The 23,052-nt window shown below is 46.6% G+C and overlaps 2 protein-coding genes across 6 annotated transcripts in view; both read left to right on the top strand.

Annotated features, from left to right (window-relative positions):
* RBSN (rabenosyn, RAB effector) overlaps positions 1–3,250 on the top strand; it is a 35,404-nt gene extending 32,154 nt beyond the window's left edge. For all 5 annotated transcript variants that reach the window (XM_010862479.1, XM_010862477.1, XM_010862476.1 and 2 more), the window contains exon 13: positions 11–3,250. In XM_010862479.1, coding sequence (XP_010860781.1) covers positions 11–349 — 339 coding nt within the window. In that variant the 3' untranslated portion in view covers positions 350–3,250. The remainder of the gene's footprint in view (positions 1–10) is intronic.
* A 5,219-nt stretch (positions 3,251–8,469) lies between these two features.
* The window catches only part of MRPS25 (mitochondrial ribosomal protein S25), a 44,810-nt gene continuing 30,227 nt past the window's right edge, over positions 8,470–23,052 (top strand). Inside the window, exon 1 of the mRNA XM_010862519.1 lies at positions 8,470–8,725. Coding sequence (XP_010860821.1) covers positions 8,592–8,725 — 134 coding nt within the window. The 5' untranslated portion in view covers positions 8,470–8,591. The remainder of the gene's footprint in view (positions 8,726–23,052) is intronic.

Raw genomic sequence — 23,052 nt, forward strand, 5'->3', positions numbered from 1 at the left:
TGAAGAGGAGTCTGTGGCGGGGAATCCCTTCACTAAGCCAGACAGCCCCGCCCCCAACCCCTTCGAGGAGGAAGATGAGCACCCGCCGCGGACACCCGCATCCCCCCCTGTCCCTGGCAACCCCTTCGAGGAGGCCCCCTGCACCAACCCCTTTGAGGAGGAGAGCGACGGTGGGCAGGAGGGCGCCGAGCCCATCGAGGAGGAGCTGCTGCTCCAGCAGATCGACAACATCAAGGCGTACATCTTTGACGCCAAGCAGTGCGGCCGCCTGGACGAGGTGGAGGTGCTGACCGAGAACTTGAGGGAGCTGAGGCGCACCCTGGCCAGACAGAAGGGGGGCACCGACTGACCTGGCCGGGCGGCGGGCTGGGGGCGGAGCATGGAGGGGGAAGGTGGAGTTTAAGGTGCCTGCAAGGTTAGGGTGGAGGAATTGGCTATTTGGTGCTGTACACTTGGGAGCTTTTCCTGTGACAGCTGAATAATAAAATGGGAACGACAACAGGGAGAACCAGCATGCATTTGCTGCTCTTCCTGAATTTTTTTTAATAATTGGGTTTTCCCTGTAGAAGGGACATGAAATCTTCACTGCCGAGGTGTCACAAGTGCAGTTCTGTTGGGCCGTGGGCAGAAATGGCTTCCGTGTACACCTTGTGCCCGCATTCGCTCCTGCCCGGTGTCGGTCAGTTTGCAGTGTTAGAGGGCAGCCTTTTATAGGGCCCTTCCTTTAGCCAAGACACACAGCATAGAGCTCTTTACATCTTACTCGGTTCTGGCGGAAGTCTGTCCCATTAGACTATGTTCTTTTGCCTGGGACTTCCACTGCCCTCCTGGGCATGTCCTGTGTGATGGCAGGGGACGGTCTCGCTGTGGAGGCAACAGTGTAGACCCAGGAAAGCCCCTCTTTAGAGGGGTGATGGGGGTGAGGTTTCCTCACGGTCTCTTGCCCTCTTCCTTTCAGTTCTTATTTCTCTCTTTCAGAAAGTTAATCTCCCAGTGCAGGGTTATCACTGTGAGTCTGTTCATGAGCTTTTTAGAGAACAGCAGTTTTTAACTTTTTGGCTGATAGAAGTAGTATACTTTGGGAGCAGAGTCTCTGTCCAAGTGTTGCTCTGTGGAATTGAATGACCACTGGGACAATTTTCTGTACCCGGAGAAAGCGTCCTCTAGAGCTTTGGCACAGTTACTCTGATCTGGGCTTTTTCAAAGGGTCCAGGCTATAGTTTAGGAGATGGTGGTCAGGAAGCCCTCATGAAACCTTGTCAGAAGAGCTGAAGTCCCCTGAGTCAGAAGGTCAATGACAGTAACTTCCAAGGCTCGTCAATGAGCCTTTTTGTCTTGCAGGTCATCTTGTGCTGACCGTGGGCACTGGTGAGATACTCTCTCACCTACATTTAGTAGTAGTAAGAAATTAAATGGGGAATTCCCTGGCAGTCCAGTGGTTAAGACTCCGAGCTTTCATTGCTGAGGGCATGGGTTTAATCCCTGGTCAGGGAACTAAGATCCTGCAAGGGGTGTGGTGTGGCCAAAACTAAATAAAAGTAAAATGTTTGCAGGAGGCACAACCCAGGATCATTCTGGTAGAACCGCAGTACTTGAACTCTTCACCAGTTAAGGGCAAAAAGGGAAATTGTGAATTTTCGCTTTGGTGCTTAGGTTTACAGGGACATGACCCTTAACTGATATCTGACATCAGATACCCAAGTGTGCTCAGCTCTGGGTAGAGTTGCTGCAGTTACGCTTGTTAAATAATGAACAATAACTCACCACTAGTCACTTTATACCCATAACTAACTCTGGCTCTTATGGTCCCTGGTTACTGGTGTAAGGGCTGAAATTTATTTTGTCTCATTCTGGGAAGACCCCTGTTGATCTTGGGAATGTCTGAAAAAATACTGTGGTGTAACAGTAATCTGAATTTGTGTTGACACTATTCACATTTCTTTAGTCCCTGCTGGCTCTTTGGGCTGAATGAAGAGGTCCTGTACAGAACCTTCCCGAATGAAGAAGCCTGGCAGTGGGGAGTGGGTGGGCGGAGCGTGTGTGGAGGACCTCTTGAGTTTGGGTCCTGTTCGTAAAGCAGTGTGAGTGGGTTACTAAGGTCAGCCGGTTACCAGCCTTGCTGATTGTCATGGTTTTGGGAAGCTGGCAGTCAGGCATCTCAGATGCTGCCTGGTACAGATGTCCTTACCCCCTCAAGGTCAGTGCCCTTCATGCTGTTACTCTTGAGGGACTTAGGATGACTGCACGCTCCTCGCTGCTCGGTCTGTCCTTTCTCTCTGACCGAGAAGAAGGAAGCTCTCTGCACCAAAAAGCAGGTAGTTCCGGAGCCAAGTGCTGCTTGCCCTCATAGTTATTTTTCTAATGAGAATATATCTCTTTTAGTTAGCTGGTGGTTTCAGTTAAGACTAGTTTAGCAAACATACCCTTTCCCTGAAATCAGCTGCAGGTAGCAATCTGTTAGTAACTTAAGAGCACTGAGAACCAGACCTATAAGAAACATGTTTTTAAATTTAAAAAAGAATCACTGAATATACTAAACCAAACTAAAACCCTCTGATGTGATTGAATTCCTCCATGGCTACATTCTCCTGTAATCACAGACATGACTGGAGTCAGAATTCTCTATCCCTCTGTTGTACCATTTCCCAGAATTCATAGACCCAAAGATGGGCACAGTGTTGGATTTACAGGGATGGGGGAGCACCATGGAAAAAGTGGCCTATGAATTGCAACCACAACCACAACCACAACTTCAAGTTCTTCCCTCATGTCAGTGCTTCACTCGTCCTACATCCCTTCAGTGCAGACAGCTCCATCCATCGCATCAGAAAATGAGCAAGTCCTTGATCCATCGTTGCCAGATGTCCCTAGACACAGATCATGTGTGGAAGAGACTCTGGGGATTCGGGCATCAAATGAAGCTTTTCCCTTTTATGCCTTGATTATATTTTCCCTTGTCTAATACACTAAGGACACTTACTCATTATACTCGCTGCTCAATGTGTCTCTTTTGTTCAGATACTAAAATGTACCTGAGTCACCAAGAGCCATGTGGGAGGCTGGACGTTGGCATAGATGGGTGATGGGACTCAAGGTGAGAGGCTGGTCTCTAATAGGTCACAGGCTGTGGTAGTAGATTGTGCTGGTCACCCGACATCGACAGTTGGAGGGTCATTGATTTGCATGTACTACTCTGGGGCCTTGTATTGGAACCTTTTTAAAAAAATAAAATAACAAGATATTCACGGTTGAGGGTGTGTGTGTATGTGTGTGTGTTTGTGCACACCAAGAATTACCAGATAACATCTGGTCATCTCCTTAATAATACCAGTCCTCTCGTTAATGACTTCTGAGTACAAGAAAACAGCCCCAGCTCCTGTGATCCCCGTGTGGTTATGGCCTCCAGACAAAACCAGGAGTCTTCCCAAGGGATAAATACGGGTTCCATTTCTGCCCTTATGTTCAGTGATTCCTGCAGTGTTGATGAAATGAACTGTCTTACACAGGTGTCTTGCCCAAAGGTAGCAGAATTGGGCAACGGGAAGAGAGAGGAAGCTGCTGAGTGGGTCTTCGATGTTGCCATCACTTGGACCTTTGAGACCTCCCAGGACTAACCCTGGAGGAGGTGATGTTTAGGAGAGTGTAGGGTGTCCCTCAGGCTGCCACTCACATGCTAGTCCACACTCAGCCTCCAGCCATTCAGCTCGTGTTCCAGCTGAGGTTCCAGTGGCTTCTGCTGCAGGTAAGCAGATCTTGGCTGTCCTCTGCATTTACCTCTCTAAGTTTCTAGGTGGTAGTCGGCCCTGCCAACTCAGATCTCTGGGGTCCGAAGAGTCACTGACTTTCAGTTTGCCCAGCTTTCTCATGTAAGGACAGGAGTGACAACTATCAAACTTAATGTTTCTGAGCTGAAGCTGAAAGTCCTGAAGTCTTTTTGAAAACCCTGCTAGGCTACTGAAGAGTTTAAGGCAGAAGAGCTTTTGACCTTAAAGTTCAGAAGAGGTGCTTCCTGTGGATGAAATGTCCTCCCTAATGTTAGAAACCTGAGTGTCTAAACACGAAGCAGGCCAGGGCAAGCTTGGGTTTTGGAATCAGGCAGACCTAGGCTGGAATCCCAGGGGTGTAACCCTTAGCATGCTTAACCTCACCACACTCTCTTTGATCTGTAAACTGGAGTTGTTTGGAGGTTTAAATGAGGTACCCATGCCCTATACTTGACATTCTGTCTGACCTACAGCAGGCACTGAGTATTACCTGTTTGTTTTGTTTTTAAATTTTCTATTTATTTAGCTGTGCTGGGTCTTAGTTGCAGCACGTGGGATCCTCGAGCTTCTTTGCAGCATGTCAGATCTTTAGTTGAAGCATGTGGGATCTAGTTCCCAACTAGGGATTGAACCCAGACCCCTGCATTGGGACTGTGGGGTCCTAGGCACTGGACCACCAGGAGAGTACCCTACAAGGAAGGGTACTTTGAGTTGTAGGGTACTTTCAAGGAAAGAATCAGTGAGTCTGGAGGTCGGTCATAGAGACTTTCCTTTGTTGTTCCGTTGCTATGTCGTGTCTGACTCTGTGACCCCATGGACTGCAGCGTGCCACGCTTCTCTGGCCTTCCCTGTATAGGAGCTCTGGCCAGGAGCTGGGAACAAATACCAAATATATTTCTTTTTTTATCACAGAGGTGGATTAAGAAACACTTACAAAGGTCACAGCCCAAGGACACTGATCCATTAAAATACTGAGATTTCACCATAGAATTATAGAATGCTTCCCTTCCCCTACACCTTACCACCACACCAAAAGAACTCCAGTATAAGTGTAGACTACAACTGAATGAGGTGCAAAGCACACTCTCTCTAGGGAAGCCCAAAGTCACAAGAGACAAAAGCTAAGACACTAGAAGAGTTGAAGCCTCTGGCCACCTACAGCTATAGCAAACATTAAACAGCTCAAGTCCCAGCCAGAATAACATAACCCTTCATAATAGAGGCTTATTTACCTCAGTTCCTATTACCTAATACAGCCAATAATGTCTGACTTTCAACAAAAAATTTTAAGTGTGCTAAAAAAAGGTAAGGGAAAAAAACCCCACTCTGATAAGACAAGTATATATCACAACCAGATTCAGATACTAGACAGATGTTGGAGTTACCAGATAGCAAAGTTAAGTGATTAAAATGGTAAAGAGTCTAGTGGTAAAAGTAAATAATATGCAAGACGAGATGAGTAATGGAAACAGAGATAAGGAAACAGATTGAAAGGAAATGCTAGAAATAAAAAACACTAACAATGCTTCTGATGGGCACATCAGTTAATTGGACACAGCCAAGGAAAGAATCAGTTGACTGGACACAGCCAAGGAAAGAATCAGTGAGTCTGGAGGTTGGTCACAGAGACTTCCTTTGTTGTTCAGTTGCTATGTCGTGTCTGACTCTGTGACCCCATGGACTGCAGCATGCCACACTTCCCTGTCCTTCCCTATCTCCCCGAGCTTGCTCCAACTCATGTCCATTGAGACAGTGATGCCATCCAACCGTCTCATCCTCTGTCACCCCCTTCTTCTGTTCTCAGTCTCTCCCAGCATCAGGGTCTTTCCCAGTGAGTCAGCTCTCTGCATCATGTGGCCAAAGTATTGGAGCTTTAGCTTTAGCATCAGTCCTTCCAATGAATATTCAGGGTTGATTTCTACTGGAGAAAGGATAGGCTTACCCACTCCAGTATTTTGGGCTTCCCTTGTGGCTCAGCTGGTAAAGAATCCTCCTGCAATGCAGGCGTCCTGGGTTCGATCTCTGGTTGGGAAGATCGGCAGAAGGGAAAGGCTACCCACTCCAGTAGTCTGGCCTGGAGAATTCCATGGACTGTATAGTCTATGGGGTTGCAAAGAGTCAGACATGACTGAATGACTTCCTCTTTCACTTTTCCTTTAGGACTGACTGGTTTGATCTCCTTGCAGTCCAAGGGACTCTCAAGAGTCTTCTCTAGCACCACAATTCAAAAACATCAATTCTTTGGTGCTCAGCTTTCTTATGGTACAACTCTCAGATCTGTACATGACTACTGGAAAAACCATAGCTTTGACTATATGGACCTTTGTCAGCAAAGTGATGTCTCTGCTTTTTAAAACACTGTATAGGTTTTTCATAGCTTTTCTTCCAAGGAGCAAGTGTCTTTATATTTCATGACTGCAGTCACCATCCTCAGTGATTTTGGAGCACAGGAAAATAAAATCTGTCACTGTTGCCACTTTTTTCCCACCTATTTGCCAAGAAATGATGGGACCAAATGCCATGATCTTAGTTTTTGAATGTTGAGTTTTAAGCCAGCTTTTTCACTCTCCTCTTTCACCCTCATCAAGAGGCTTTTTAGTTCCTCTTCAGTGGCTCAGAGGATAAAGCGTCTGCCTGCATTACGGGAGACCTGGGTTCGATCCCTGGGTCGGGAAGATCCCCTGGAGAAGGAAGTGGCAACCCACTCCAGTATTCTTGCCTGGAGAATTCCATGGACGGAGGAGCTTGATGGGCTACAGTCCACGGGGTTGCAAAGAGTCAGACACGACTGAGCGACTTCACTTTCACTTTCTACCATTAAAGTGGTATCATCTGCATATCTGAGATTGTTGATATTTCTCCTGGCAATCTTGACTCCAACTTGTGATTCATCCAGCCTGGCATTTTTCACATGATGTACTCTGCATATAAGTTAAACAAGCAAGTTGACTATATACAGCCTTGACATACTCCTTTCCCAGTTTTGAACCAGTTCGTTGTTTTTCCATGTCTGGTTCTAACTGCCATTTTTTATCCTGCATACAGGTTTCTTATGATCCACACAGTCAAAGGCTTTAACATAGAAAATGAAGCAGAAGTAGATTTTTTTTGGAATTTCCTTGCTTTTTCTATGATCCAGGGGATGCTGGCAATTTGACGTTTGGTTCCTTGGCCCTTTCTAAATCTAGCTTGTACATCTGGAACTTCACAGTTCACATACTATTGAAGTCTAGCTTGGAGGATTTTGAGCATTACCTTGCTAGTATGTGAAATGAGCACACTTGTATGGTAGTTTGAGCATTCTTTGGCATTGCCTTTCTTTGGGATTGGAATGAAAACTGACCTTTTTCAGTCCTGTGGCCACTGCTGCGTTTTCCAAATTTACTGGCAGATTTCCCTACTGAAATGCAAATGGGTAAAAGGATGGAAAACAACAACAACAAACCCACAGAACATCTAAGAACGATGGGACAATTTCAGAAGAGGTAAAACATACATAATCAGAATACCAGGAGGAAAAAAAGAGAATAAAAATATTTTAAGTAATAATGGCCAAGAATTTTCCAAAATGAATGGCAGTCACCAAACTACAAGTCCAGGAAAGCTCCGAGAACATCAAGCAGGATAAATACCAAAAACATACACTAGGTATCTCTCTCTCTCTTTTTCTTTTTTCTTTTTGCCTAGAAATTTTATTCTGGTGCACTTCACTGGATTGACAAGTACCTTAGATATTTAATTTTGCTAGAAATACATACTGTGTGCAGGTTATATAATATATATGTGTCTACACACACACACACACACACACACACACACACACCCCCCATATACCTAAATTTGAATTCTACTTGTGTGGGTGATGACAAAGGTGATAATTGTCATAACCTATACACCTAGGTATACCTTATTCAAACTCTATAAACGAAAGACATAAAGAAAATCTTGAAAGAAACCAGAAGAAAAAACGATCTTACCCATAGTGGAAAAAAAGGACGGCTGCCTCCTACTCAGAAACCATGCAAGAGAGTGGAGTGAAACATTTAAAGTGTTGAAAGTTGCCCCCCATTCCCAACCTGTATTTCTGTATCTGGTAAAACTGTCCTTCAAAAGTAAAGAACAACTGACATATTCGGATCAATAAGAGTACCTCAGAAAGAGTACTTCTCAGCCACCTTTTGCTTTTCAAGAAATAGAGATCCAGAGCTCTCAAGTGATGGAACTAGAAAGCGGATAGATACTCAATTCCTTTTTTTCCCCCCTTTCGCAAGTCAGTTTTTGTTTTTTGTTTGTTTTTTAAGTCAGTGTTAGACATTGCGCAGTCCTAGCCCTTCACCGTAAAGCTGGAGAAGTTGAATGAGGAAAACTGACAGACTTGAGGTTGAACAGAAAGTTATTGGGCGCCTTGGTATTCAAACTCAGCTCTCCCGAACTACTTCCTCCTGTTAAGTTTGTTGTCCGAATGACCGAGTCTGAGTCTACATAAAATGTTTTCCCTTGGCGGAAGGGAGAAGGACCGAGTCACAGAGCATCAAAACCTAAAGTTCCACGAGTTCCAAGGCTGTAAGGCAGAGGCGCTGTCTCCCCGCCCACGCCGCCGCCACCTGAGGAGAGCCCCGCCAGCCAGGACTACAAGTCCCAAGGTGCTCCGCGGCGCGCGTGCTGCCCGCCGGGAGCGCCCCTCCCTCTCCCGTGAGTCTGCGCGGGAAGTGGAAGCCGGCGCTGAGGCGAGGCGGCCGGCTGGGAGCAGGGGAGCTGTCAGCCGTGCTCGCTTCTCCGCGCTTCTGGACTCGTGGCCGGCAATCCGGCCCCGACTCCGCCGCCGCCATGCCCTTGAAGGGCCGCTTTCCGATCCGCCGCACCCTGCAGTACCTCAGTCAGGGGGACGTGGTGTTCAAGGACTCGGTGAAGGTTATGACGGTGAACTACAACACGCACGGGGAGCTGGGCGAAGGCGCCAGGTCAGTCCGAACTGCCGGCTCCCACCAATCGCCTGCGAGCCCGCTGGAGACCTGGCGCCACTGTGCCTGCCCCACTGCGCGGACGGGCAGCTGCTCCAGGTCCCACAGCAGAAGGGGCCCCTGGGCCGGGCTGGGTGAGGGGTGGGGTGGATGGAGCCCAGCCCGGGGCCACCGAGCCGCTGGCGTCCCGGCTCTCCTTGCACTCGCGGGCTCCGGGCGAGTTGTGTTTCCTCAGTGTCCCGACTGGGGGGACACCTGTGTCCCAGGGCTGAGGTGGGGGTGCGCTGGGAGAGGTTGCCGCCGCTGGCCTTGGTAGGGCCGGAGCCCTCAGGCGTGCAGCGCGGTGTCTGAATGCTCCGCGTGCTGTCTAAGCCCGTTTGCTGTTCACCGCAGTGTTCCTCTCGGCCCAGGGATGAGGGAGCGCGAGACGGTGAGGGACCGGCTCGGCCAGGCACACCCTCCTGCAGGCTGGTGAGGGGCAGCTCTGAAAGTGCTTCTTCTCCAAGGTCTCCTCACCGTTGTTGTTGTTGTTTTTTAATTTTGGGCTGTGCTGGTCTTCAGTTGCCGCGGGGGGAGCGGGAGAGCTTTCTTTTGTTACCCGAGCAGGGGCTACTCATTGCGCCGGCTTCTCTGGTTGTGGACCACCGGCTGTGCGCGCCCGGGCTTAGATGCGCTGCAGCGTGTGGGATCTTTCTTCCCGACCAGGGATGGCGCCCGCGCCCCTTGCTCCACCACCGGACCACTAGGAACGTCCGGACTCATCACCCTTATAAATGAAGGGACTGCCCGTGCCAGCTCTGCAGCCTCCCTTTACCCACTTCGCCCCTGCACCCCCGACTCCTTGATGCTCTTCAGCCCGCAGCAGAGTCGGGGTTCATTGGAAGGGAAGCTTGCAAATGAAAGGTTTGAACTGGACCTTGAGGCAGCCGACAGTGCTCTGGGCTTCTCAGGTGTTAGATATAAATTTACCGAGTGCCTGCTCATGCCGCCCCGCGATGTGTGCTGGGAATGTAATTCCTGTTTTTCAGAAACTTTGGGCCTGGGTATGTGGGATGGATCAGACTGTGACTGGAGAGCAGCTTCCTGTGGAGGGTGGTCCCCCCCACTCTGGGGGGTTCTTCAGTGCAGGGCTGTTCAGGAGAGCCAGAAGCTACCCCCTAGCTGTGTTTGCTTCCACAGGTGAACCTAGGAACTTGGACCTGCTTGTGTGGGGTCAGCTGGTTATGAGGGCTTCCTGGAAGACTCGGTCATAGGGCTGAATGGGCTCCAGATCTCCTGCATAACTGACTTTGAATCCTTCTATCCACACCAGGAGTCCCAGGGCAGAGGCCAGACAGGTACAGCAAAGGAGGGACACAGTGTGGATGGACCTGCAGTAAAGTGAAATACTGCCCTGTCTCAGGGGGTCATTCACTGCTTGGCCACATGTTAGCTAGGTGGGCCCCATGGAGAATCTCTGACTTGTCAAGAAGCCTGAATTTCAGCTTTTTGTGTAAGTCTCTGGTGTTTTAAATGGTCAGCTGGGGAATTCTAGGACTTCCTTAGTAGTCCAGTGGCTAAAACTCAGTACTCCCAATGAAGGGGGCCCAGCGTTCAATCCTTGGTCAGGGAAGTAGATCCCACTTGCTGCAGCTAAGACCCAGGGCAGCCAAATAAATACGTATATTTTTAAAAAAGACCAGTCAGTCAGAATAGACCTGCTCATACTTGCATGCTCAAATATTTTAATATTCTTTAGGTAAACAGTAGCCAAACAGCCTGTGTTCCTAGTGATAAAGGCTTGTGTTGTTTCACTGGTATTGAGGTTTTAGCCTGGCAGACTTGCTCTTTGTAGGCCCACTGGCCTTTGCCCTGGGCACTTCAGCTGTCCCTCCGTTTCAGGTGCCAGTGGTCAGCACAGCCTTGGCTAGTGAGTCTCAGGCTGTGCGCTGGGTGTGTGGGGAGCCGCCTTATTCGGTGTCTGAGCTGTTCCACCTCACTTCTGCCAGGTGTTCTTGCCCTCACGATGCAACGGGAGTAGTAACAGCTGCTGGCATTTATCAGGTTCTGTGTTCAGCCCTGTGCTGTGGGGTCCAGGTGAATTTGATAATGACTGGAGCCCAATGCTCACGGCCCTGAGTCTGTGGCTTACTGGTCATGTGACCAAGGACCTTTTACTTTTTGGACTTTTTTTTTTTAAACATTTGTTCATTAGGCTGCACTGGGTCTTAGTGGCAGCCTGCAGGATCTTTGATCTTTGTTTCGGCCTGCAGGATCTTTAGTTGGGGCACGTGAACTTCCTGGTGGTCCAGTGGCTAAGACTCGGTGCTTCCAGTGCAGGGTGCCTGGGTTGGATCCCTGACATGTTTTCTTGATGTAAAAACCCCACCCTCTGGGGTTGCTGCCAGCATTTGAGTGTAAGTGCCCAGGTGCGAACTGAAGGTACCTTTTGTTATTACCCTCCACGCCATGCTCCAGCAGGAACTGTTACATAGCCCTGCTGAATGTTGTCCTAGTAGTTCCGGGTGCGAGAAGCTCTGACACAGATGTGCCCTGATTTGTTTGTAAACAGTTTTGCTACGTGGCCATCTTCTGCTGTGGGGTGGGAATTGAGGAGAGGGGTCCTGAGTCCGGGAAAGTCCAGTCCTGTGAGCTGTGATGGTCTCCAAAGCTTATTATGGTAGTTAGTACTCTGCTTCCGCTTCCTCCCAGAGGCAACTACTTTTCAACTCTAACCATTTGATTAGCGAAGTGTTTTACCGCCATATAAATACCATAGTTAGCTCCTTTTATTTTCTTAGCTTTAGGCTTTATCGATTGACCTGCTACTTTAGAAGGCAAGGATTTAGCTCTCCCAGCAGCACTGCCATTCCCCACCCCAACACATGCATGTTGAGTGTGAGTTGGAAAAGAATTTCCAGACAGTGTTTCAGAAAGGAGTTTATTAAGAACAAAGAGCAGAGATAATGAGGGCACTGCAGGCACAGAGGGCCGACCCCTGACCAACCAGGGAGAGCCAATGCAGGCTTAGTAGCTGATTTTTATAGTCTCAAGACAGAAAATTCCTGCCAGAAGGGTGACATTAGGTGATTGGTTAGGGTGGATATTTGTACCTAGTGTGGGATCAGGGAGCTGGCCGGTTTAGATGGGTTGGGTGCTTATGGCAACAGTCACTATGGGCTCAGTCAGTTCCGGAGGTGACCAGGGTTGCGTCTGTGGCCTTGCTATGGGACTCCACAGTGCATGCTGCTCGACAGCCCCACCTCCTCCCAACAGTCATTTAAGAATTTCGAATAAATTCACTGTTACTTGATTTTGCTCCATCCTGCAGCCGGAACAAAAGCCCCAGTAAGGCCTTGCCTGAATCTCTTGCCTGAATTCACTGTTAAGTCACTATGACTGTAAACACTATACACAGTTGAGTCAGAGTACGGTGATTATTTTTTATTTTTCTTTTTGCAGTTTTTTGTTTCCCTAGCTTTATTAATTGTCATTGCTTTTGTTTTAACTTTGGATTCTGTGCCAGTTTTGGACATCTGCCCAAGCGGATGTCAAACAGTCAGGCTCTCTGTTGCTCCTGTCCTTTTCTTGAGAATAGACTGCAAGCTCCTGTGTGGACTGCTTGTCCTGCCTCCACCGTGCTGACATAAATGCTGAGGTGCAGAGCAGTGACTTGCTGGGACGTGGTAAAGCCAGGCAGGCTCCTCTCCTGAGTGCCGCTTACACCTGTTCATGTTCTGGTGTGGGGGCAGGGCGGCAGCAGGAAGCAGAGGGTGCGTTGAAATTCGGGTCATTTGGGGCGCCTTTAATCAAGGGATGATTTGCAAAGGTGTGGCAAGAGTGGGAATAGAAACCGTAAGGGGTAATACGGACCAGGGTGCTTGGCTTTCCCCAAGCAGTAGAGGTTGGCTAGAGGCCTGACAGGAGATTCAGGCAAGGCCTTACTGGGGCTTTTGTTCCGGCTGCAGGATGGAGCAAAATCAAGTAACAGGCTCCCTTGAGCTGTTTCCCTCTGTGGGTGACGGTGGTGGTGTGTCCAGGGAGAACTACAACAGCAACTGTGTAGGGACTAGATGGGGGAAGGAGCCAGGCTGCCTCTGGCTTAACTGTTGACTCGAGCAGGGGTCATGTTGCCCCTGCCAAGGAGCCATTATGCTCGGATACGTATTCGTGTCAGTCCCAGGGATGAAGTCTCTAACGTGTTTTCGTGTGTTTATTTTTACTGTATTTTACTGGAGTGTAGTTGCCTCACAGCGTTGTGTCCGTTTCTGCGGTACCGCATCCTGAATCCGTCAGTCGTGTGTGCTCATGTAGCCCCTCCCTCCTAAGCCTCGCGCCCACCCCGCATCCCGGCCCTCTGGGTCACCCAGCGCTCAGGGCTGAGCCCCCTGAGTTACACAGCCGCTTCCTGCTCGTCGTGTTTCACTCAGGGTAGTCTGTAATGTCGGCGCTAGTCGGTCAGCTTGCCCCCCATGTGTCCACAGTCCGCTCTCCGCGTCTGAGCCTGGGTTCCGGCCCTACAGTAGGTTCATCAGTCCCATTTTTCTAGATTCCAAATGTATACATTAATATATGCTGTTTCTAACTTCACTGGGTGGAACAGGCTCTGGGTTAAACATTATTTCAGCTGACTCAAACTTGCTACTTTTTATGGCTGAGGACTGTTACATTGTATAAATGTACCACTTGTCTTTATCCATTCATCCCTCTGTGGACATCCAGGTTGCTTCCATGTCCTAGCCATTGTAAGTAGTGCCTCAATGAACATGGGGTTGCGTGTGTCTTTTTTTAGGATTTATTTTATATTTTTGGCCACACGGAGTCTTTGTTGTGGTGTGCGGGCTTCATCCAGTTGGCAGTGAGTGGGGCTAGTCTTTGTTGCGCTGCGTGGACTTGTCATTTCGGCGGCTTCTCGTTGTGGAGCAGAGGCTCCAGGAACACAGGTTCAGCAGTCGCGGCTCACCAGCTCCAGAGCAAGGGCTCGGTGGTGGTGGCTCAGGGGCCTCATCGCTGCGAATCATGTGGACTCTTCCCCAGCCAGGGATCAAATCTGTGTCGCCTGCATTGGCAGGAGGTTTCTTATCCCCTGTACCACCAGAAAGGCCTATGTGTGTCTTTTTGAATTACGTTTTTGGCAGGGTATGTGCCAAGGAGTGGGATTGCTGATACATGGTAGTCTTATTTCTATTGTTTAAGACATCTCCTTAGACACTGATGATGTCCTTAGACACTGATGAAATCACTGCAGATGGTGACTGCAGCCAGGAATTTAAAGGCGCTTGCCCCTTGGAAGAAAAACTATGACCAGCCTAGACAGCATATTAAAAAGCAGAGACATTACTTTGCCAACAAAAGTCCGTCTAGTCAAAGCTGTGGTTTTTCCAGTAGTCATGGATGGATGTGAGCGTTGGACTATAAAGAAAGCTGAGTGCCAAAGAGTTGATGCTTTTGAACTGTGGTGTTGGAGAAGACTCTTGAGAATCCCTTGGACTGCAAGGAGATCCAACCTGGGTGGTCGTTGGAAGGACTGATGCTGAAGCTGAAACTCCCATACTTTGGCCACTTGATGTGACTCATTGGAAAAGACCCTGATGCTGGGAGGGATTGGGGCAGGAGGAGAAGGGGACAACAGAGGATGAGATGGCTGGATGGCATCACTGACTCGATGGACATGAGTTTGAGTGAACTCTGGGAGTTGGTGATGGACAGGGAGGCCTGGTGTGCTGCGATTCATGGGGTCGCAAAGAGTCGGACACGACTGAGCGACTGAACTGAACTGATATGATATTTGTTTTTCTCTCTCTGACTTACTTCACTCTGTATAAGAGGCTCTAGGTTCATCCACCTCCCTAAAACTGACTCAACTTCCATCCTTTTTATCGCTGAGTAATATTCCATTGTATATATGTACCACGACTTCTTTATCCATTCATCTGTCCACAGACATCTAAGTTGCTTACGTGTCCTGGCTGCCACAAATAGTGCTGTGGTGAACGCTGAGGTACATGTGCTTTTTAAATTAGGGTTTTCTCAAGGTAGATGCCCAGTAGTGAGACTGCTGGGTGATGGTATTTTTTTTTTTTAGTTGGAGGATAACCGCTTTACCATACTGTGTTGGTTTCTGCCATACATCACCATGAATCAGCCATAGGTATGCATATGTGCCTCCCTCTTGAACCTCCTTGGCACCTCCCACGCCATCCTACCCCTCTAGGTTGTCAGAAAATACCAGGCTGGTCTCCACGGCTCATAAAGCAAATTCCCATGGCTATCCATTTTACTTATGTATTTCAATACTACTTTCAGTTCATCCCAACCTCTCCTTTTCCCACTGTATCCAGAAGAATGTGCACTATGTCTGCCTCTGTATTACTGACCTGCTAATGGGTTCGTAACTACCGTTTTTGAAATCCGTGCATGTGCATCAATATATTTGTTTTCTGACATCACTGTGTTTAACAGGCTTTAGGATCATCTTCCTCACTAGATCTGACTCTTATTCCTTCCTTTGTATGGCTGAGTACCATTCCACGGTATATATGTACCACCAGCTCGACGGACATGAGTGTGAGCAAGCTCTGGGAGTTGGTGCTGGACAGGGAGGCCTGTGTGCTGCAGTTCATGGGGTCACAAAGAGTCGGACACGACTGAGCACCGCACTGATATGTGTACCACACGTCCTTATCCATTCATCTGTGGATGAGCGTCTAGGTTGCTTCTGTGTCCTGGCTATCGAAAATACTGCTGCGGTGAACTTTGGGGATACACGTGTCTCTTTGAATTACGGTTTTCTCGGGGTCTGTGCCCTGTAATGGGATGGCGTATAACGTAGTAGTCTGTCCCTACTTTTAAAGGAATATCCACACTGTTGTCCATAGTGGCTGTAGCAGTTTGCATTCCCACCAACAGTGCAAGAGGGTTCCCTTTTCTCCACAGCCTCTCCAGCATTTATTCTTTGTAGAATTTTTGATGATGGCAGTTCTGACTCTCTGAGATGATATCTCATTGAAGTTTTCATTTGCATTTCTCTAATAATGAGTGATGTTGAACGACATTTCATGTGTTGGTTGCCCATCTGTATGTCTTTGGAGAGATGTCCATTTAGGTATTCTGCATGTGTTTTGAATGGATTTTTATTCTTTGTTTGTTGACATTGACCTCCAGAAACTATATTTTAGAAGGTAATCAGATGTCGGCTGCTTCCTTTAAAATATTGTCTCTGATTCTGAGTGTGTTGTCTTTACCATTTTGTGTGTAGCTTCCTTTGTTGGGCAAACCTTTTAAGTTTAATTAGGTTCAAGTTTTATTTTTGGTTTTATTTTCATTATTTTAGAAAATGTGTCAGAAACTTATTTTTTTATTTTTCATAATTATTTCATTCTTTAACTGGAGTATGTTTGCTTTACAATTATGTGTTGGTTTTTGCCATACAAAGTGTCAGTCAACCATATATGTGTATATACCCCCTCCATCCTGAACCTCTGTCCCACCAACCCCCACCCCTCTGGGTCATCACGGCTCACCAGGATAAGCCCCTGTTACACAGTAACTATGCATCACTGTGCATTTTACACATGGTCATGTGTGTATTTCCATGCCACGAAGACTCCTTAGAGTCCCTTGGACGGCAAGGAGATCCAACCAGTCCGTTCTGAAGGAGATCAGTCCTGGGTGTTCATTGGAAGGAATGATGCTAAAGCTGAAACTCCAGGACTTTGGCCACCTCATGTGAAGAGTTGACTCATTGGAAAAGACCCTGATGCTGGGAGGGATTGGGGGCAGGAGGAGAAGGGACGACAGAGGATGAGATGGTTGGATGGCATCACTGATTCGATGGACGTGAGTTTGGGTGAATTCCGGGAGTTGGTGATGGACAGGGAGGCCTGGCGTGCTGCAGTTCATGGGGTCGCAAAGAGCTGGACACGACTGAGCGACTGAACTGAACTCTCAATTTGTCCCACCCAGTCCTTCCTCTGCTGAGTCCACAAGCCCCTTCTCTACTTCTGGGTCTTATTCCTGCCCTGAAAATAGGTTCATCGATACCATTTTCCTAGATACCATATGCTAAGTCACTTCAGTCGTGTCCAACTCTGTGCGACCCCATAAACGGCAGCCCGCCAGGCTCCCTGTCCCTGGGATTCTCCAGGCAAGAACACTGGAGTGGGTTGCCATTTCCTTCTCCAGTGCATGAAAGTGAAAAGAAAGTGAAGATACCATATAGATACACCAAATACAATATTTGTTTTTCTGACTTCTTCACTCTGTCTGAGAGGCTCCAGGTTCAACCACGTCCGTGGAACTGAATCAAATCCGTTCCTTATGGCTGAGTAATATCCCTTGGTGGGCTTCCTTTGTGGCTCAGCTGGTGAAGAATCCGTCTGCAGTGCGGGAGACCAGCGTTCGATCCCTGGGTTGGGACGATCCCCTGGAGAAGGGAAAGGCTACCCACTCCAGTATTCTGGCCTGGAGAATTCCATGGACTGTATAGTTCATGGGGTCACAAAGAGTCGGACACGACTGAGTGACTTCCACTTTCAGTGTCCCATGGTATATCTGTAGCACAACTTCTTTATCTGTTCACGTGTTGACATACATCTAGGCTGCTTCCATGTCCTGTCTATTGGAAATGGACATAGATAATTGGGATACAGGTGTCTTTCTGAATTATTGTTTTCTCAGGGTATATGCCCAGTAGTGGGATTACTTGGTCCTATGGTAGTTTTATCCCTACCTGTTTTAAGGGGTGTCCATACCATTGTTCGTGATGGCTGTAGCAGTTTACATTCCCACCCACAGTGCAAGGGTGTTCCTTTTCTGTGCACCCTCTCCAGCATTTATTCTTTGTTGAATTTTTGATTGTGGCTTTTCTGACCCTGTGAAGTGATACCTTACTGAGGTTTTCATTTACATTTCTCTAATAGTGAGCGATGTTGATCATATTTTCATGTGTTTGTTGGTTATCTGTATCTCTTCTTTGGAGAGATGTCCATTTAGTCTTCCCCCATTTTTTTGTATTAGATTGCCTTTTTTCTTGAGCTGACTGTGGTTCAGATCATGAACTCCTTACTGCAGAATTCAGACTTAAATTGAAGAAGCTAGGGAAAACCACTAGGCCATTCAGGTATGACCTAAATCGAATCCCTTATGATTATACAGTGGAAGTAATGGATTCAAGGGATTGGATCTGATAAACAGAGTGCCTGAAGGACTGTAGGTAGAGGTTCTTAACATTGTACAGGAGGCAGTGATCAAAAATGCAAAAAAGCAAAATATTTGTCTGAGGAGGCCTTACAAATAGCTGAGAATAGAAGAGAAGCAAAAGAGAAAAGGAAAGATACCCATCTGAATATAGAGTTACAAAGAATAGCAAGGAGAGATAAGAAAGCCTTCTCAAGAGAAGAGTGCAAAGAAATAGAGGAAAACAATAGAATGGGAAAGACTAGAGATCTCGAAGAAAATTAGAGATACCAAGGGAACAAGGGACATTGCAGTCCAACCAGTCCATCCTAAAGGAGATCAGTCCTGGGTGTTCATTGGAAGGACTGATGCTGAAGCTGAAACTCCAATACTTTGGGCCACCTGATGCGAAGAACTGACTCATTTGAAAAGACCCCAATGCTGGGAAAGATTGAAGGCCGGAGAAGGGGACAACAGAGGATGAGATGGTTGGATGGCATCACTGACTCGATCGACGTGAGTTTGAGTGAACTCCAGGAGTTGGTGATGGACAGGGAGGCCTGGCGTGCTGCGGTCCAAGGGGTTGCAAAGAATTGGACACAACTGAGCAACTGAACTGAAGGGGACATTCCATGCAGGGGTGGGCACAATATGTATGGACAGTATGGACCGAACAGAAGCAGAAGATAGTAAGAAGAGGTGGCAAGAATACACAGAAAGTATACAGAAGAACTGTACAAAAAAGGTCTTAATGGCCTGGATAACCACAATGGTGTGATCACTCACCTAGAGCCAGACATCCTGGAGTGTGAAGTCAAGTGGGCCTTAGGAAGCACTACTACAAACCAAGCTAGTGGAGGTGATGGAATTCCAGCTGAGCTATTTCAGTTCCTAAAAGATGATGCTGTTAAAGTGCTGCACTCAGTATGACAGTGAATTTGGAAACTCAGCAGTGGCCACAGGACTGGAAAAGGTCAGTTTTCATTCCAGTCCCAAAGAAGGGCAGTGCCAAAGAATGTTCAAACTATTGCACAATTATGCACATTTTATATGCTAGCAAAGCAATGCTCTAAATCCTTCGAGATAGGCTTCAACAGTACCTGAACCGAGAACTTGCAGATGTACAAGCTGGGTTTGGGAAAGGCAGGGGAACCAAAGATCAAATTTCCAACATCTACTGGATCATAGAAAAAGCAAGGGAATTCCAGAAAAACATCTACTTCTGTTTCATTGACTAAAGGCTTTGACTGTGTGGATCACAACAAACTGTGGATAATTCTGAAAAAGATGGAAATACCAGACCACCGTACCTATCTCCTGAGAAACCTGTATACAGGTCAAGAAGCAACAGAACCTTACATGGAACAAGTGACTGGTCCCAAATTGGGAAAGGAGTATGTCAAGGCTGTATATTGTCACCCTGCTTATTTAACTCATATGCAGAGTACATCATGTGAAATGACAAGCTGGGTAAAGCTTAGGTTGGAATCAAGATATCTGGAAGAAGTATCAGTAACCACAGATATGCAGATGACACCACCCTAATGGCAGAAAGCAAAGAAGAACTAAAGAGCCTCTTGATGACGGTGAAAAGAAGAGAGTAAAAAAAAAGCTGGCTAAAGTTTCAACATTCAAAAAACTTAAGATCATTGTATCCAGTCACATCACCTCATGGCAGACAGGGACATGGAAACAGTGACAGACTTTATTTTCTTGGGCTCCAGAATTACTGTGAATGGTGACTGCAGCCATGAAATTAAAAGACGCTCCTTAGGAGAAAAGCTAAGACCAACCAAGACAGCATGTTAAAAAGCAGAGACATCAGTTTGTTGACCTAAGTCCGTCTAGTCAAAGCTATGGTTTTTCCAGTAGTCATGTATGGATGTGAGAGTTGGACCATAAAGAAGGCTAAGTGCCAAGTAATCGATGCTTTTGAACTGTGGTGCTGGAGAAGACTCCTGGGAGTCCCTTGGACTCCAGGGAGATCAAATCAGTCAATCCTAAAGGAAATCAACCCTGACACATGCTGAAGCTCCAATACTTTCACCCCCTGATGTGAAGAGCCAGCTCATTGGAAATGACCCTGATGCTGGGAAACATTGAGGGCAGGAGGAGAAGGGGTGACAGAGGATGAGATGATTGGATGGCGTCACCGACTCAGTGGACATGAGTTGAGCAAACTCCAGGAGATAGTGAAGGACAGCGAAGCCTGGCGTACTCCAGTCCAGGCTTGCAAAGAGTCCTACATGACGGAGCGTCTGAGTAACACAATTTCTCTTGAAACTGAACTCAGTGAGCTGTTTGTATATTTTGGAAGTTAATCTGTTCTCAGTTTCCTTGTTTCAGATATTGTCCCCCATTCTGAGTGTTGCCTTTTCATGTTGTCTGCAGTTTCCTTCGTTGTGCAGAAGTTTTTAAGAATGTTCCAGTTATTTATTTTTGCTTTTATATTCATCATTTTTGAATGTGGGTCAAGATTTTTAATTTTTTTCATAATTAAAACTTTCTTTCAACTGAATGTTGTGTTGGTTTCATCATACAACAACCGAGTCAGCCATAAACACACGTATGTCCCGTCCTTCTTGAACCGCATCCACCCTAACCCGTCTAGGTCATCACAGCTCCCTAGGCTGAGTTCCCTGTGTTATACGGCCGCTTCCCATTAAGTATGCATTTTCACATGGTACTGTTTATGTTTCAGTGCTTCTCTCTCAATCCGTCCCACCTTGTCCTTCCCCCACCTTGACCAAAGTCCGTTGTCCCTCTGGGTGTCTATTCCTGCCCTGCTCATGGGTTCAATACCATTTGTCTAGATTTCCATGTATATTAATATATGATATTTGTTTTTCTGAATTCGTTCTGTATAAGAGACTCTAGGTTCATCCACCACCCTCAGAACTTCCTCAGATTCCTTCCTTTTTATGGCTGAATACTATTCCATTGCATATATGTACGACAACTTCCATCTCCATTCATCTGTGGATGGGCATCTGTCTTGCTTCCATGTCCCAGCTATCATAAACAGTGCAGCAGTGCGCTTTGGGGTACATGTCTGCTTTTTAATTATGATTTTTTCAGGGTATATGGCCAGTAGTGGGATTACCAACTCATATGGTCATATTTGGCAACCCGCTCTGGTGTTTGTGCCTGGAGAGCCCCGTGGACGTAGGAGTCAGGCCATCTACAGTCCGTGGGGTCGCAAAGAGCTGGACTTGACTGAGTGACTCACAGTAGAGTATGGTCATAGGATGCCCGGTTTAACAGACCTCCATACTGCTGTCCATAGTTGTATCAGTGTGCATGCCCGGTAACAGTCCAGGAGACGCGCATTTCCCCACACCTTCTCCAGTACTTATTGATGGAAGTTTTGATACTAGCCATTCTGACCCGTGTGAGGTAGTGCCTCATTGAGCTTCTCGTTTGTATTTCTCTCTCAATGAGTGATGTTGATCATATTTTCATGTGTTTGCTGGCCAAGAGTATATATTCTTTGGAGAGATGTCTATTTAGGTCTTCCAGGTATTTTTTGATCAGATTGTTTGTTATTTTTGAAGTTAAGCTCCATGAGCTTTTTGTATAATTTGGAGCTTAATCGTTCATCAGTTGCTGTTTTTGCAAACATTGTCTCCCATTCTGTGGATTGTCTTTTCGTTTTGTTTGTGGTTTCTTTGCTGTGCCAAAGCTTTTAAGTTTAAATATGTCCTAATTGTTTATTTTTGTTTTTATATTCATTATTTTCAAAGGTGGATCAAGCTTTTTTATTTTTTAAATAATTTTTCTTTAGTTTTTAAAATCAAAATGTTTTTTCTGACAGTTTTTGTTAACTGTTTTACGGTGTTGCGTTGGTTTCTGCCATAAAACAGTGAATCAGACATAATTATACGTACATCCCTTCCCTCTTGAATGTCCCCCCAAGCTGCCCCATCCACCACCGCCCACATGCCATCCCTCTAGGTCATCACAGAGCGCTAGGCTGACCTCCCTGTGCTATGTGGCAGCTACTCACTAGCTATCCATCTTACCACTGGTAATATACATATCTCAGTGCTACTCTCTCAATTCCTCCCACCCTGTGCTTCCGGCACTGTGTCTACAAGTCCATTCTTTACCTCAGGGTCTCTATTCCCACCCTGCAGATTGGTTCATTGGTACCATTTTTCTGGATTTCGTACATATGCGTTAATATACGATACTTGTTTTTCTGACCTACTTTACTCTGTATTAGAGGCTCTAGGTTCATACACCTATCTAGAACTGACTCAAATTTGTTCCTTTTTATGGCTGAGTAATATTCCATTCAATATATGTACCACAACTTTTTTATCCACTCATCTGTTGACAGATATCTAGGTCGATTGCATATCCTATCATAAGAAACAGAGTCGATAGCCAGGATAGTGACTATCCATTGCATTGAAATAGTGCAATGAACCCTGGAGTTTGAGTTTTTTTGAATTAGTGGTTTCTCAGGTGTATGCTCAGTAGTGGGGTTGGTGGGGTGTATGGTAGTTTTTTTTTTTTTCTTGTTTTTTTAAGTCTTCATACTGTTCTCTGTTGTGGCCATATCAATTTACATTTTCACCAGCGGTGTGAGAGGGTCCTCTCTTCTCATCCTCTTCTGAATGTTTTGTTTGTAGAATTTTTTTGATAATGACCTTTCTGACCCGTATATGACTCCTCATTGCTGTTTTCATTGACATTTCTCTGACCTTGAGCGATATTGAGCCTCTTTTATGTGTTTGTTGGCCATCTGTGTTCACAAAGGTGGATCCACAGTTTTTATTGTACTTTTAACTTTTTAATCAGTATTTACAAATGATTTTTAATTGGAGTGTAATTATGTTAACATGTTGTGTTGGTGTCTTCCATGTAGCAGCTTGACTCAGCTGTAAATGTACATGTGTCATCTCCCTCTTTAATCTCTCTCCCCGCCCTTGTCCAATCTGGAATAGCCATCATATGCTTAACTTTGAACTGTTGTATCCAAAAAGGCACACATTTTACCAAAAGGTTAAAAAAAAGGCCTAAAAGGAGAACTACAACTCTAGCTACTAAGGAGCTGAGGATGGGACGGAACCAGGTTGACTTTGGTTTTACTGTTGGCCGGACAGCAGGTGGTGGGGCCCCTCCCCGCTCCCAAGGAGCCATTGTGCTTGGATATGTATTTTTGT

Source organism: Bison bison, unplaced genomic scaffold (assembly GCF_000754665.1).
Source record: "Bison bison bison isolate TAMUID 2011002044 unplaced genomic scaffold, Bison_UMD1.0 scf7180017864482, whole genome shotgun sequence".
In the NCBI taxonomy this organism is placed as follows: domain Eukaryota; kingdom Metazoa; phylum Chordata; class Mammalia; order Artiodactyla; family Bovidae; genus Bison; species Bison bison.